We start from the raw sequence: 17140 nt of genomic DNA, 5'->3' as shown, positions 1-17140 counted from the left end.
GACAACATACTTATTTGATAATTTAATAAACCCATAGTGTAATAATTTATTCTCTAAACAAATATATGGCACCAGATAACAAGAAAGACCCACACAAACGTTGTGGTGCCCCATAACACAGGTGTATTTCTACAAATTTCATCAAAATCCTAAATTAGGTTCTTCATTATTAAGTAATTATTGGCAATAAAGTACAGTGAAAACAATGTGTAGGACACCCCCTGAAGCTGCAGAAGTGGACTGAACAGGATATAAAATGTCCTTAACATTACAAGTCCAGGTGCCCAAATAATACTAGCCAATGCATTGAAACAGTAAACTTTTTTGTTTTTCATTTCACAGTCTGTCTAAGTCTTATCTAGTACCAGTTGGCTTGACTTTAAAGACATAACTTTATGCAATAAAAATGACATCTCTAAACCAGTGTTGCACATTTTTCAGTGCATGGACGTTAGAGTAAATTACACCGCAACAGTCATCAGAACATTTTTATAACAAAGGCTGCCATTCCTGGTTCATAAGTGTTTTACATAAACCTGTGTAAATGTTTTAGGCAGGTGTAAAAAAAAAAATGCTGTAAAGTAAGAATGCTCTCACAAATTCCAAATGTTTATTCTTATCAATTTAGAAATTGAGACAAAAAACTAAAACAAAGTTTGGTGTGAGGTCCCTTTGCCTTAAAACTGGCATCATTTCTTATAAAATCAGGGCTTTTGTAGGATTACAGTCAGATTTAGGTTGTCATGCAGCCATTAACTGAAACAGTTGTGTAGAAGCCCTGAACAGTGGGTGAGGACACCCTCGCTCTGCAACCAAGGTGAGGCTGTGAAAGAGATTCAGGTCATGGGTAATACATCATGGCGGAAGTGAGAGAGCACAGGACACAAGGAGATATACAACAGCAGCACATCACAGATTTCAAAGCAGACTGAGTTTCAAGATGTGCCATAAAGTTCTTTGAAGGGCAATGTGGACACAGTGGTCAGCCACGGAAACTTTGTGCAGATAAAAAATACATCATGCTTTAACACTCCCTTCCACATCAGAAGATGTCCAGAAGAGCCATCAGCTCAGAACTTGCAGAAACCTGTGGATACTTCTGGAGAAGTATGGCCAGGTCTACAATCAAGTAAGTCAAAGCGATACAATAATAACTGTCTCTGCAGGTAACAGTGAAGCATGGTGGGGGTTCTTTGCACGTTTGGGGCTACATTTCTGAAATTGACATTGGTGATTTGATTAGAATTAATGGTGTTCTCAATGCTGTGTAATACAAGTAGAAACTTATCCATCATGCAATACCACCAGAGTGGCATCTGACTGGCCCAAAACTTATTCTGCAGAAGGACAACAATTCCAAACATACAGTCAATGTAATGTATAAGAACCAGTTTCAGCGTAAAGAACTGGGAGTCTTGGAAGTTTGGTATGGCCTGCATAGAGCCACTCTGGGATACATCTACACAAGATCTGTGGTTAGTTCTCTAAAATATATGGAAAAACATACCTGTCGAGTTCCTTCAAAAACTGTGTGCAAATGTATGTATAAGAGCCGATGCTGGTTTGAAGGCAAAAAGATGGTCACACCAAATACTAATTTCATTTAGATTTTTCTTCCAGTATCTCACTTTGGATTTTGCAAGTTTATAAGAATAACGAACTATAATTTATGTTCGTGAAAGCATTCCTATCATGCAATATTTCACCTGTTCAGAACTTTTGCTCAGGATTGAGGGCCCTGAAATTTTTTTTTTTACTTACAAGAACGCTATAGGAACTACAGAAAAGCGGCATTCACAGATAGAGCATTTTTAAACCAGCATACCAGATTTTACTTTGCTTTTATGTTCTGACTTGGATATCAAAAGAGGTGGAATATTTTTTTCCTTCAGATATAATTCCATCACCCCAGTAAACCTCAACAAAGCAGAAAGCTTAGCACACCCAGAACTCAATGTACATTAAGATACACATGTATGATGTAGAGAGCTTGTGAAACCTCAAAGGATTACATTCTATCCTTTCAGCCCCCAATATTCATAAATATGGTTACACAGGCTTTCATTTGCACACTACTTAAATATGTTACAATAGTTTATCCTATGCAGGAGTGGCTTTTTGGTCAAGAAACACATGCCAATGACTTAACATTCTCCTAGATATACCTTATAGAACTCATTTATTTCAGTTGAGAGAAAAGATGTTACCAAGAAACAGAATAAATAGTCTGGTAGGGTTGCCTTAAACCCAAAGTAATAAACTAACAGTACAGCTGTGATGTCCACACTCAGCTCACTGCAGAACACAAAAGCAGGGGGTCTGTGTTACAGCCTATGAATGTTCTCTGGCTCCAGTCATCTAACAATTTAATATTGCTGAAAAAGTAGCTGCAGAAGAATCTGTTCTATTTGTTAATGCTGTCCCTTGCCCAACCCAGCAGGGCACTCCTATAGGCTGGGAAAATGCAAATATAATTTAAATAGTTACTATCCCTACTTTAGCCAAAAAAATGTGCAATTCAGACAGATGTCAGCACTGTCAATATAGCCAACGGTGATTCGTGAACCAACATAATGCTGAACGCATTACTGACAGCTATAGCTTATTTCGCAAATATTTAATGCATTTAATATATAAAAAAGTGAAAAAGGCATAAATTTTAATGAGAAGAGTCTATGGAGGCAGCTCATATGGGTTTGTACAGCAGTGTAGTGACATACTTCTTCTTGTAACGATGAGTAGCACTTAACACCATCACACCATCCTAAAAGAAGAATACAAAGATGTAATAAGTGTTGAAGCTACAGATTGAATAACAAGAAGACAAACAGTATAAGTATACATACCTTGATGGAGAGTGCATAGAGGTGATTTAGCATGACATGATTGGGCTCTGGGAGCAAAGCTGGATCACACTGAAAAAAAAATAGGAATTTTTAGTTTATTAGTACTGAACTATTGCTAGGAGCATTTGGCAAAAACCATGTCCTAAAAGTGAAGTATATTGACATTTGTTGCAGTCTTTTGTGATGCAGGCCCCATTCACTACACTGAATCAGAAAGTGCATTGTAGCAAGAAACTGCATCATTTTTATTAGGAATGTCAGATATTACTTTTTCAGCAATGTCTGATGTGTATCAATCACCATGTGAAGTGCAGTGTGAACACTACCTTTGCCATGCTTACTTATTACTTCCCATTTTTTCTGCCATGTTTACAAATATGTTGGAAGCTGGTGTTTGCTTTAGAAAGAGATTAATACATTACCAGTATTCATGAAGGTCACACAGTCAGAATGACTGCAGTCTGAACTAGATGGATTTGATAGCATCAGCTGAATAAATACTGTATACTTACTGAAATTCCTGTGTCTTTATTAAGGATGACTTGAAGCAGATGTGGCGGGAGGATAGGAGGAGATTTGTATCGTTCTTCCTGCTTACAGTTATAAGGTTCTTGCTGGTAAGGACCAGGAGGTGAGCTGGAAAGTTCTGTTTACACAAAACAGACAGTGTGTTTCATGTTCCAGTCCAGGTGTAGTTATTTCAAATATAATAGATTCAATCACCATTAACTGTGATCTACAGTTTAGAGAAAAAATTCTGAACCAAACAAAACTATTCTATAAAAAGACAAATATATTAGTTTAGGTCAAAACCTTCCAAGCTGGCTTATACGAGTCCTACGCAGAGGTGAGAAACAATATTGCTTTGCATTACAGTTGCCGCAAAGTCATCAAAATCTCTCTTACATCACCATTTAAAAATAGCACAGTAAGCTGATCAAATTTTTGTGGGAGTAAATGTGAAGTGCACTGAACTTGTGATACTTGCAGCATTGTTTTTGGAGACGATCCTCCAACCCTGTAGGACACCCCATGAGACAGTGATCAGACTGCGCAGAAAAAGGCAATAACCAAACATCAAAAAATATATTGTGTCACCTCAATGACTGAGGTTTCAATAAATGTTCACAAGCAAGCATTCAAAAAGATTTTGGTTATGAACCCATTAAACGAGAATCAAGAAACTAAATGACACGTTGAATGATTAGAGGGGAAGAAAAGTTCTGCCTTTGCCTACACTTGTAAGGTGTTTTTTTTTTTTAGTTTTATTTAACATATCTCTTTTACATAAATCTGTAATTTATGTACAAACAACAAATGCAGTGGTAAATAAAAAAAACATTCCTAGGTATGCCGGCAATGTCTTCTTTGTTTAAAGGTGAACTAAATATTACACCAATAATACAGCACCAACACACTGCACTATTTAAAATCCACTCATTTACAGTGTTAATTGTTAAGAATTAGTTATCAATGTCTCACTCTGTGCTGCAATTTAAAGCATTTATGGATGTACTGTTCATACCTGAAACGTCAGAGCCTTTCTGCGAGTCAACCATTAGGGCATCAAAGACTTCAAAATCTGTTTTCTTCACATTGATTACATTGTTTATTGTCCCAAGTTGGCTGGTTACTACTGGCTGTACAAAGACATAAAATGATAAAGCAGTCATTAGCCTGGTGGTTATCGTGAACAATGTAAAAGTTTCCTGCCTTTAAGAAGCACATTAAACAGGAAAAAAGCAACCATTGTTTACACACAGTGAGATTACCTCAGAAGGATCATGAGTCCACTGGCCATCAACAAAAAACTTATACTGGTGTTCCCCCTCCGGAAGATCTAGTATTGCTACAAAGTTGTTGTGGCTGTAACACAAAGAAAATGTATTCATTGTATAGAACGAATGATGACACGAGATTTTATTTCATAAAGAACATGGGGAGGGGTTTCACATTCACATATATGAATACACATAAAGAAAATGAGGCGTACCTTCTTATAAGGGGGATTTTCCCCCAGTTGTTAAATGACCCGGCTAGGTAAATTTCTTTCCCTCCTCCAGTCCACCTAAACACTGTTGGTCGAGCCTGAGTGGGAGCTTTATCATTTACTTCTAAGTCGTGCTGCCATGCCAAGAATTCATCTTTTTCCATCGAAGCCTAAAGAGACAAAATAGCCAATATCACCCAAAGCAACAATTAGGAAATAGAATGCTTACTCATTCAGTTACATTACATTGATCTTTACTTTCAATTTGCACCATTCCCTACAGGTATAAACTTGATCACCAACTTCCAGCTTATTCATATGTGATATACAGAGAAGAGACGCCATACATTGGAAGAATAATCTAAACGGCCTCTGGATTCCTGACTAAAACATGCAGGGAACCCATTAAATGTTTTTCATTTTACCTCCAAGAAGTTTTAATTTTCTTCACAGGATGTCAAAAAAGGTTATGAAGCATTTTTGTTTTAGTCTATACCCCTGTCACTTAGATTGTAAGCTCTTCTGTGCAGGGTCCTCTCCTCCTCCTGTGTCACTGCCAGTCCTCGTCTGACATTTGCAACCTTAATGTACAGCGCTGCGTAATATGTTGGCGCCATTTAAATACTGTGTATTATTATTATTAACTACTACATGGAAAACTACATCTTTGCAGAAAAAAATAGTTTCAATCTGAGGTCATTATTTTTCCCCCATCAAACAAACTTACACTTTTTGAACTCCAGAAAACAATTCAAAAACAAAGTTCAAGTACATATTAAGGAAGTGTTTTGAGATTCATTTTTAAGTTTATCTAGTTCTGAGATTCACAAAGTCATGCCACAGTTCACAACCAAAGTTGTTTGACACTTCTTTCTACATTACAGCACAGTAGCTCAGAGGTTAGCACTCCGGCCTTTGCAGCACTGGGCTCCAGGTTTGAATCTCAGCCAGGACACTATCTGCATGGAGTTTGCAGTTTCTCCCCCCTGCATCCCAAAAACATGCAGTGAGAGTAATTGGCTTCCCCCCAAAATTGACCTTAGACTGTAGTAATGACATATGACAATGGTAGGGACATTAGATTGTGAGCCCCTTGGAAGAACAGCTTGTGAGAACACTATGGACTTTGTACAGCGCTGCGTAATATGATGGCGCTATATACCGTATTTTTCGGACTATAAGACGCACTTTTTCTTCCCCAAAACTGGGGGGGAAAAGTGGGTGCGTCTTATACACCGAATACATGTTAAATATAATTAAAAAAAATCATACTCATCCGATACCGCGATGCTGCGTGCTTCATACATTGACACAGAGTGATTAGAAGGCGATACATTGACACAGAGTGATTTTTTAGTATTTTGTTCAGAATCTTTTTTTTCTAGGTTTTTCTCCTTTAAAATTGGGTGCGTCTTATAGGCCGGAGCGTCTTATAGTCCGAAAAATACGGTAAATACTGTGCAATAATAATTACGGCCATGCATGTGTAGAAGGAATATATTGGTGACCCCTCTTCGTCCCCAGCCTGGTGATTGATCAGTGAAGAAGCAGCAGGAAACTGATGAAGTAATTGTTTTTTCCTTCCTATTGGCATGTTCAATGTCAGCACATTGGCATGAAGGCCTAAAAGAGGCCTAGACCAGGTGAATCCAGTAGTTGCTTTGCAATTTGTTTATTTGTGTTTAGAAGCAGACCAATCATCTTAAAACTTAAAAAGAAAAAGCATTTGTTTCTAATGTCTTCTTTAGTTTTCTTACCAGGACCCTGCAGATAAATCCTTTACCCTTCCTAGTTCCCCTTAACCCCAGAGAGCTGCAACAGGTTATGTGGCAGCATGGTTGGATCTTGTTCTGCCCACCTGTTAGGAAAGGTAATATTAGATATCATTGTATCCTAAGGCTGCCCAGACCAGGTTATACCTCTCCCAACAGAGTACACCGAGCCGGGCGCAGGGGCCCCACAGTGCGGGGCCACGGGGCCCATAGTGTGGGGCCACAGAGGTTGCGGGGCCACGGAGAGTGCGGGACCCATCGTGCGGTGCCATGGAGGGTGCGGGCCCATGGAGGGCTCAGGCTGCTGCTGTAAACAAGGGGCATGGGGCCCATAGTGCGGGGGCCACGGAGCTCATAGTGCGGGGGCCACGGAGGTTGCGGGGCCCATAGTGCGCGGGGCCACGGAGGTTGCAGGGCCCATAGTGCGCGGGGCCACGGAGGTTGCAGGGCCCATAGTGCGCGGGGCCACGGAGGTGGGCCCATAGTGCGCGGGGCCACGGAGGTTGCAGGGCCCATAGTGCGCGGGGCCACGGAGGTTGCAGGGCCCATAGTGCGCGGGGCCACGGAGGTTGCGGGGCCATGGAGGGCTCAGGCTGCAGCTGTAAACACGAAGATTCAGAGCTTGTCCCTGCACACCCCATGGCATGTCTGTCACTGCAGCCACCACCAAGCTGTCATCACCCCACAAGTCACAAATGTCAGTGCGGCCTCCTCCTCCTCCGCCAGCATGACAGGGAGGTCCACTGACCCGCAGCCCGCCTCACCTTGCTCTCCTCAGCAGGGTACATATCGGCGTCCTCCGGGCTGTCCATCAATATCTTAGCTCTGTCTTCCCCTTTAGAGGCGCTACCGCCGCTATCCCTTCGCCCCTTTAGGGGCCCGGGCCTCTCACTGCTAGTATTCCCCATCTTCGGATCCGGACAACCGACTAGCGTAGAACCTAAAGGACTTTATTTATCACTCCTCTACTTCCGCCTCCTGTTTCCGGTAGCGGTGAGGCGCACGGTGCGTCCCACGCCTCGATATCGATTTTGACCGGGCGTGTGACGCCCCGCCCACATCGCCTCCCTATAAATTGGCTGCTGGCACCCATGCTAGTTATTCTTTATACTGATTACCGGGTGAGCTGGTGACTGAAAGTGTATGGGTATAGTATCTATTAATAACAAAATGGAACAAACATATTTATTAAAGTATAATTTGGCACTCTTAGATAGTTTTTGTGTACCACCAGCAGAAATGCATTAGCTTTTTTATTGCATTTTGCCCTCCTAGTGGATGAGAGTAATTCCCAGTAATCCCCAGTTACCAGGTTTTAGCAGAATAAGGTGCCTGCTCAGCCCTGCTCTATACATTTAAAGCAGGAGTAAACCCAAAACAAAAAACACAGAACAATTTGTCTCAATATCCTGACGCGTTTCACCCAACAGCTTCTTCAGGGGACTTCTCTCTATGGAGACTTATTGTGAGTTGATAGTAGCTGTGTAGTAAGGAATGAACAAGGTGTCAGAATTGATCTCTAAAGTTGATGGTGTCCTTTGTCATGTTGATATAGATGAAGAAGAGTGTATATTCTCACTTTTGTATTTAAGAAGAACAGATGACGTTAGGGCTGCAAATAAAGATAAATTCCCCATTGTTTGGGAGTTACATTTTTTTGACATTCCAATAAAGTCCTTTCTGCACAGAAAAGGCAGCCCGCAGCCTCCTGGGATACGTAACGGAGTGGTAAAAATGAAAGCAGAGGGAGGGGTCCTCCCTAAAAAAATTAAAGAAAAGTATTAAAAAGAAAAAAAAAATACCTCAAAACATTTTTTTTTTATTGTTTAAAACTTTTAGTTATAGATCCACTTTATGTTAAATTACAATGAATAAAGTAATGATGTTGTGTTGGTATGAGGTATACAATCCAAATGGGAAAAATCATTATTGTGTAAAATCCATATTACACCACCAATTTGTCATTACATTGCATTACAAATAATCAGATCAGTATCAAATTATACTGGCACTGCTTTGCTGTAGTGGTGATTTAAGTCAGTGTAGCATGTGAATGACACTATGTCACTTCCCCTGAAGTGCAGACTTGGCATCTCTAATCAAGAGCGGCGGTCTTGTCATACTACACATAGTTTATTTGTAACCTCTGGTCATTATCCTAGAGTAGCACAACAGCAGTAAATTATATAGTGCGTATAAATTATATATATTTAGGCTTATATTATTAATGTAAAACATATGCAACTATTAAAAAGATTTGGGTTTGGAGGTAATTATCCAAATAAAATAAAAGTAAAATGTTCTTTTTGCTTTAATGATATTATATTAGTTCCTAAGAGCGTTTAGTTATGCTGTCAGTATGATTTAGTCATTATGAATAATGCAAATCAGACCCAGGTTTTCTTTTTTTCATTTACTTTTTTTTTTATTTGGTAATTTAGGTAATTTATTCTGAGCAAAAGATGGAATGTAAAGTAGATATAAAGCTGCTTTGGGCAACCATGTTCAACTGTTAGCTGGTTCAGAGTAATGATAGGTAGCTGATGCTAGAACAAGTATGTGTAGACTCGGAAGTAGCTGGAAACGGTTCAGCAGCACTAAAATGTAAAAAAAAAAAACAACAAAAAAACAAAAACAGCAGTTGTTTATGCTTTAGCAAAGTTTGTGGGATGTTTATAAATCTTTTACCGACCATTTGTCTGTCTTTGACCTAGATTATATTTTCAACATTCCCTCCCCAAAAAGTGATTTCCAGTTTTTATGGCCCCAAAGTTTACCCATGCAAAAATATTGTAATCTAGAATTTGCCCACCATGTGTTCTGTGTTTTCCTGTTTGTTCAATCCTAATTATAACTCAGAAGATGAACTTTTGCTTGCCATTGGGGTGGTCTTGGGTGAATCCCACAAAAAAACAAAACAAACTGCAAGCCTGTTATTTCAAGAATGTATCTGTTTTTAGTGTTGTCCCTCAAAAGATCCTCCCCCTGTTGGGCAGTATTTTCATTGCATTGGTACACATTCCCAATGGCAGTACATAGCTCCTCATGCCTTTTTAAAAAGTAGTTTTCCTTATGTGGGCAGGTGTGCCCATTACTGCACTGCACTTCCTAGAATGGATGAACAAAAAACCACCTTTGGAGAGGAACAAGGTCTATGATGAAAGTACACCGTGCCTACTGTGAAGCATGGATGTGTGGGCTACAGGGGCACAGGAAATGTGGTGAAAATGTATGGCAAGAAGAGAATATGGCTTCCAGAGAATTTGGAGAATAACTTGCATCCATAAGTTGGGAAGCTGAAGGCAGGGTGCACTTGAATCATCCAACATGACAATGGTCCAAAACCAAGTTGACCCTTCCACAGTCTCCTGACCCTAATGTTAATAAATCACTTTGTGCAGAACTTAAATGTGCAGTTCATACAGGGCAACCCAAGAATTTAAATGACCCCCCCCCCCAAAAAAAAAACTTTAGCAGCTGAGAAATCCAAGGGACCCATCTACAAGTATCACAAAACAAAACATGTCCTCAATATTGTTAAAATGGACAATACACAGTATTAGGAACTGTGGGTATGCATTCTTTTGAACAGAGACCATCCAATTATTATCCTTATTGTTTGATTTTGTTTAATGGTTGTTCTGTTCCGTAATGCCTTATCATTTATATGAAACCAATTAAAAGTAAATTTAATGTTGGTTTGCTTGATTGCTCATGCTTTTTAAAAGTAATAGTACACATCTTACATATGTTGCCAGGGTATGTATGAGCAGAACTGTATATATATGTATATGTGTCTGGCTGACAGTGAGCAGGTGGGGCATATTAACATGTATATGAATATCCCTGTCTTCTATATTCCATCTTTTTCACTTCCTTCTCGCCCTCCCTTAGAATTTACGGTCATCCAGAAACAAAGATATGTAAAATATAGCTTACTTGCATTCTGTTCCACTAATTGCAGCTTTTGTTGCTAACCTGTAACCTAACACGTTTAGATTTAGCCCTACAACTTATCAAGAAGCCCATTCAGGGCTAAGTAACAAAGTTCTCCATCTGGAGCCCTAATAAAAAACAGGTATTTAGAGGATAGGGCAATGTTACCTTCTTCCCTTCCACAGCAGCACTTGGCAACTAAATAGCAAATTGCCAAAGCACTATCACATAGGGGGAAAGTCAAAAGTTTAAGGGTTTTACAATTAGCAATTGTCATTAAAGGGTTCACCAATTGATTTTTAAAGTGAGTACCATGCTTGCTTGCAGACTTGTCGCTTTCTTTCTAAAGGTGATGGATGAGGTAAATTCTGTAGATAATTATATAGATAGCTGTATCTGGAACAAATGTCTTCATGGTAGGATTTCACCTTGCTTTCAATCACATATATGGTGATTGCTATGACAAACAAGTAAAAATATTTCCCCCGACAGAAACATAGGTGATAAATAGGTAATAAATCTAAATTGAGTACTATCTCCTTACAATTGTATCCAAAACATAGAATAAGTTTTGGTTATTGATAGAGATTAAACCATCAGGCTGTTAGTGCAGACGATAGAGCAGTGTTTTTTATACTGATTATTTTTACCTAGCTTTTTACCACCTTTATATTTATTTGCACAAATATTTATATGATAATTACAAACATTGGCAATGCAAATCTAGGCTGTGTAGGAGAGTATAGTCAGATCTGTACCAGTATCTCCTCCTATTGTAAAGTATTCCACACTCCGCTGCTAACAACCCATTGCTAATTACCTCCAATGGGAAATATAAGGTGGTCTCTGCTTGCACATATTGAAGAGTTCTCCATGAACTATATACATATTCATATGAAAACATTTTTACAACTGAAAATTGAAAAAAATATATTTAGAAGTCAGCGCTCTAGAGTTACATATCAGAATACAGATACACTGCAGTCTTGCAAAATGCAGCTGTCCTACACCAAGTGGCAGGTGCTAATCTAAGTACAGGAGCTGAGGCCAGCACTTTAACCTGACCATCTGTCCACGTTTATAACAAGCAGAAGAGCAGACAAGAGCTTGTTTCTCTAAAGCCTTTACTAGTACCTTGTATGAAAACTAAAATCTGAACCATTCGATGGATAAAATCTTTTCATGGTAAATGGGTGTAATTTATACCCTAGCGATTACCATACTTCTCTTTAATTAGAGGTTTGCAACCCTAAATTATGCTGAAGTCCGGTTTATGTAAAATTACTACACAAATATGGAAAAGGAAATATTCGACAATAGTCTCAATTCACCAAGAGTGATTAGTCACCCCTACGCTTTGTTTTTTTTGTAATCACTTTTCTACTTAATTTGTTTTACAAATGCACATATCTCTATAGTGTGTAATTATTTCTTAAATGAACAGTTAACCTAAGTTTTGTGGGTGAAATGAAAGGAGTCACTGTCACAAGAACACTCTCCGTCATTGCCTTCCTACTGCAGCATGTCTATGATCGAGTGGTGATTGGTGTTGGAGGTTGTCTAATGGGAGAAAATGATGGTCCATGCTACATGACCTTGTTCGACCCTTGGTGGACGTAAAACAGGTATGCAAGATAAGCACAAAAAATGGATGTGTAAAATCTTTTGGAGGTATATTCTGGGCACAGGTTCACTAAATGTACTTTCACCAAAATAACAAAATTTTGAACAATAAGCTGCAGCCAACAAACTTCAATTGAGAACTTAAGATTCTTTGGATACATTCAGACTAGCAGTATTTGCAAATGGTTTTAAGCCATTTAGACAACAAAAATATTTGCATAAAAAAAAACCAATAAAGCAAATTTTATTTGACAGGTGGTGAATAGTGGAAGTGTTTCCATGTGCAAAAAAAAAAAGAAAAAAAAAGAATGCTGCTCTGCTAGTCTTTTGAGCCACTTAAGCTACGTACACACGTCAGATTTTTATCGCCCGATAATCGGCATCGGCCAATTATCGGGCGAAAATCTGCCGTGTGTACAGTCGGTGTCGTCCATCGTCCGGACGACCGACCTGCCGGATCCACGGACGATGGATGACAGCTGATCCTAATGAAAGGGAAGGGGAGAGCGCGCAGCAGGGTGCCGCTCCGTCGCTCTCCCCCTCCCCTCTCCATAGAGCATGAACAGTGCTGTATGTACAGCACCGTTCATGCATCGTGCACTCCCTTGTCGTTGGAAAGGATCGTGAAAGATCCTTTCCAACGACAAAAATTGGAAGTGTGTACGCAGCTTTACTCATTTGCAAACAATTGAAAAAGCCCAGGAGTTGCTGCTCCTTGGCATCTAGTGTTTGACAGTAGGCATCTAGGAGAGTTAAATGCCATGATAAAATGCTGCTAGTCTGAACATACCCTAAGTTCTCCAGCCGTGCAGAGGCTTTTTGTTCTATTTTTTCTTTTTTTAGTTGGAGCACATGCATGATGCAGTGAACCTGTTCCCAGAATATGCACACAAATGTATTTTAGACAGTAGTTGTTTTATATACATTCTAAACAAAAAAACAACAAAGTCATTTTCAAACAAGCCTTTAGTATTAATGGCTCATGTGGGGGCACCACCAAAAGTATCTTATTTAGAGCTCCAAAATGGTCAGAAACTACCCTCACATAGGTGAGTAGGTATGCATGAATAGGGTGGGTGTTTGTCTATGTGCACAAACTGTAAATATACCTGAGCAACATGGCAGTGCCTTTAGACTTATAATTCCATAAAATCATTGTTATCTAATTGTCTTTAGTTATTTTATACATTTTCAGCAAAGTATGTTTAATGATTTAATCTTTTATATAATCAATTAAGAATCTAACATTACTGGCTCTTTTATTAGCACAAATCTGTTCCTTTCTGTTTAGTGTATGATGATCTACAGTTTAAATGACCAGTAAACAGAAGATGCATGTTGGCTAGCTATAAAACATATGTAAAAATGTGTGTCAATAACAGAAGTAAAGGTTATGTTATCATCATAGGTGACAATGTGCTACATATAGCAGAATTCCTGGTGTTGAGTAATCCAATCAAAGGGCATTGCAGGCAGCCTCACCTTTAACAATAATTTACTGCTTCACAGTCAGAAAAGACTACATTGTGAAATCTCTAGGGTTGGGCTAGGTGCAGTTTTATTAAGCATTATTCTTTAGTATTCGCAATTGCCGCCAATTAAAAATGCCAGTACGATGGGGAACATTTAATAGGCATTAATCTTGTTTCTATACCATAGTCATGTCCAGTGTTTGCTTTCACCTTGATGTAAACATGTAATTCCTGGTCACTGATAAAAGCTAGTACTGGACTCAGGAGTCCTACATATCAACATATATACCATAGCAATCTATGTTTTGTGATTCAGTGCAGAATAGGAAGTTCTCAGCTGCATGAATCTGCCAACAGTATTACTGGAAACACGACTTAAGTAAACATTACATTGGTATTTTTCAGAGTTTTCTTTTACATGTAAAATGTCTAAAGTTTAGTGAAACTGCAGCTATACTTTATTAATATATTCATTACAATTTATACTGATATGAATTTAGGTTTAGCAGGTCTCTGATGAACACCCACAAAACAATAACAAAACAACACAAAAATGTTTAAAACATATTTAGAGAATGAAAAACTGATAAATATTCTTGGGAATACGTGTTCTACCTTGGTGGGGGGTTTTTGTCACTAGGATATTTCCTGCTGTGAAGAATTTGATGTTCTTAAACTGTGAACTGCCATGTGGTCATCAACAGCACATCCACAGCTGAAGTTCCTTTTGAGACAGGAAAGATGTCGATTACATTTTTTAAAGGGATCAATATGACATTCTCAAACTTCATGTAACTCCAACCTTAAGTGAGACTCCAGTGTTCTCAAGTGTGCAAGTGGGTCAGTTAGCTTCCAGCTACTACTGGTAGCTACTACTCATCTTATCTAGAACTTGAGAAAGCTGATAAAGTCAAGTCATACTTGATGGCAGCAGCTTTTCCGATAATTTACTTAAAAAGGAGCGATGGTTTGTGTAGATGATGAATTAAAGCATTGTATCTATTTGTGAGACCACCATTGTTTGTAGACCAAGAATGTTAATTCCTTCTCAGCCTGATTGGACATGTATGGAAGCTGAAATAAGGCAAGTGTGCCTGTATGGAAAAAAGTAAATGAGTAAAATCTGTGAAGCACCTTGTCATCTCACCTTTTATTGTTGGTCCATCAAAAATTCCTTGGAGCCATCTGAAGTACATAGCAAATTTTTATCTGTAGCCACTTTAAAATACATATTAAAATTATAATTTCTAAAACTCAGAGCTTTACCCCAAAAAACAATGCATTGGCCCAATTTCTCAGAGACTGACCATTGCATAGGATACAAGTGAAGAAGTCTGATTTGGCACATCCTATGACTAATGGTTTACGTATGTTTTACTCCATTACCATTTTACATAAACTGATATAAAATATTACAAATCAATAATAAATTCACTAGTGCTTGTATGGCTTATTGATTTTGCTGTGCAACATCAGTGGCCTAACTGTCTGAAAACTGCATATTAGCAGTACCTTTGTAACATTCATTTGTAGTCTGCAGTAATACACATAAGGGTTTTTGTTATCTGCCATCATTAAGTTATATTGCTGGGGTTTCCATTTGCAATAAAAATAAAGCATACAACTCATCCTCACTAAAACCTCAAAATGCCCATAGAAAGAATTATAAAAAATGCATTAATTATTAAGGATGTTTCCAAATGCAAATAAAGCCTGTGGAAAATATAACTTACTTAAAATCAACACAAAATAATTTCAGTTTACTATACATGCAAAAATGGTAAACCGTCTAGATTTAGCCTGGTCATTAAAATGCATGAGCAATAGTATGTAGATGTCATAATTTACCCTGAGACCAGAGATATGATACTCAGGGATTCACCAATATTATTTTTTTATTGTTTTAAAGCAGGACTGCAGTCAGGCAGTTAAACAATAATTTAGCCCTTTCCTGGCCAAAGTTTTGTTTGAAGCTTAGATGTCCAGACCAATTTTTGCTTCATCAATATGTATCAGTTAACTTGATGATCAATCAATGACACATTTATGTGTGATATGGGGACTGGGATCTAAGAATATACATATTTGTTCTTTCCTAGTTCTTTTCTGCAGGAATAATTATTGTTCTTCTGGCAAGAGGGATTTTTCATGTGGGTTTACAAAAGTAATCTAGGTCTATCAAGGGGATAAGATACTTTAACACTTTACTTGACGTTAATACTATCTGATTTTATTACTACTTGATTTTAAATTCTGGGGTGCTAATGGTTTATCTTATTGTCTGTCAGTGGCTGTTTGTGAAATGCTTTGATTTACATTTGATTTTTAGGAAGAAGAAAAATAATTTGGAAGAAAACAAATGCCCTCATACACAGGTCCTTTTACTGCCCACAGTTTGTAAAGGGACATCGACATAATCTGGAAAGCATGTGGAGCCTTCACTCTCTTTGCCAGGTGCTAAATATCCCAGGAAATAGCACTGATTTCAGGGGATTATAGTGATTTAATATTAGAAAATATGGAAAAAATTTGTTTAGGCATTAGTTAAAATACACAATTGGAATAAAGTGTATTTTTAATAATAGCCAATAGCTCCTTATTAAATTTTGTCATATTACTTTTTTTGTAGGAGCAAAGAATATGTCTGCTGATTCTGCTACAATTAAATTGTGGTATTTATTAAAGCCATCCACAGGGATTCTTGCCAAGTAGCAGTTGCAGATCTGGTTCTGGAGAGTCCCCTTTGTGTGGCCAATGATATAATCTTACAACAAGATATTGCATTTTACTATTATATGTCAATATTCAACTACTATGAGAAATTAGAACCCATTAGCTCTAAATAAGAAACTCAATGTTCTTTGTAATATTTGACTTTACTTTTGTCCATAGGCACAATAGAGCAATGAGCTTTGGGTTAACCAGACAGAGCACTGACATACAAATTTAGAATTCCTACAAAAATCACATCTTTTTTTACTGATATGAGGATCAGTAATACATGTAAGAAGAGAAATATGGAGTCAGCTGTTGTTGAACTCTCTTTTGGATAAGACTAGCTTTTTGGCTGTAATGTTGATCCTCATGTTTTAAGGACTTTTGACATTTTGTATAGTTGATATAGCTGACCAGGGGGTCAGCATAGATCATATGATCTGTGTCCTGAGAGATTTATGATAGGTGCATGGCCCATTGTTAGTTGTGGGCCCCAGTTTCATCCATGGTCAGAGACTGATGATGAAATTTCATTAATAATAAAATTGATAGGAGCTTGGTTAAATGATTCCTACATTAATCACTGCACAGAACTGTGGACTATTGTGGCACCTCATAACCAGCTGCATGGTAAATACACTAATAAATGTATATAAATATATATGTAAATTTGTGTATATACAAATGGATAAATGTATACAGTGAAACCTTGACTACCAAAGATAATTTGTTCCAGAATCAGATTTGTTAGCCCAAATCTTTGTTAGCTGAAACATGATTTCCGAT

The 17140-nt window shown here is 38.1% G+C and overlaps 1 protein-coding gene across 1 annotated transcript; it reads right to left on the bottom strand.

Annotated features, from left to right (window-relative positions):
• Window positions 1–9: 9 nt before the first annotated feature.
• PRKAB1 (protein kinase AMP-activated non-catalytic subunit beta 1) lies at window positions 10–7593 on the bottom strand. Its single transcript, XM_072415475.1, has 7 exons — window positions 7373–7593; window positions 4840–5006; window positions 4619–4712; window positions 4372–4486; window positions 3359–3492; window positions 2847–2915; window positions 10–2764 (listed from the first exon to the last, which is right to left on the bottom strand). Exons 1-7 carry the CDS (start codon window positions 7514–7516, stop codon window positions 2687–2689), a joined length of 801 nt encoding a protein of 266 aa, XP_072271576.1. The 5' UTR covers window positions 7517–7593; the 3' UTR covers window positions 10–2686.
• Between the last annotated feature and the right edge of the window lie 9547 nt (window positions 7594–17140).

This window comes from Pyxicephalus adspersus, chromosome 6, assembly GCF_032062135.1.
Source record: "Pyxicephalus adspersus chromosome 6, UCB_Pads_2.0, whole genome shotgun sequence".
Taxonomy (NCBI): domain Eukaryota; kingdom Metazoa; phylum Chordata; class Amphibia; order Anura; family Pyxicephalidae; genus Pyxicephalus; species Pyxicephalus adspersus.
This window is presented reverse-complemented; position numbering and strand designations above follow the sequence as displayed.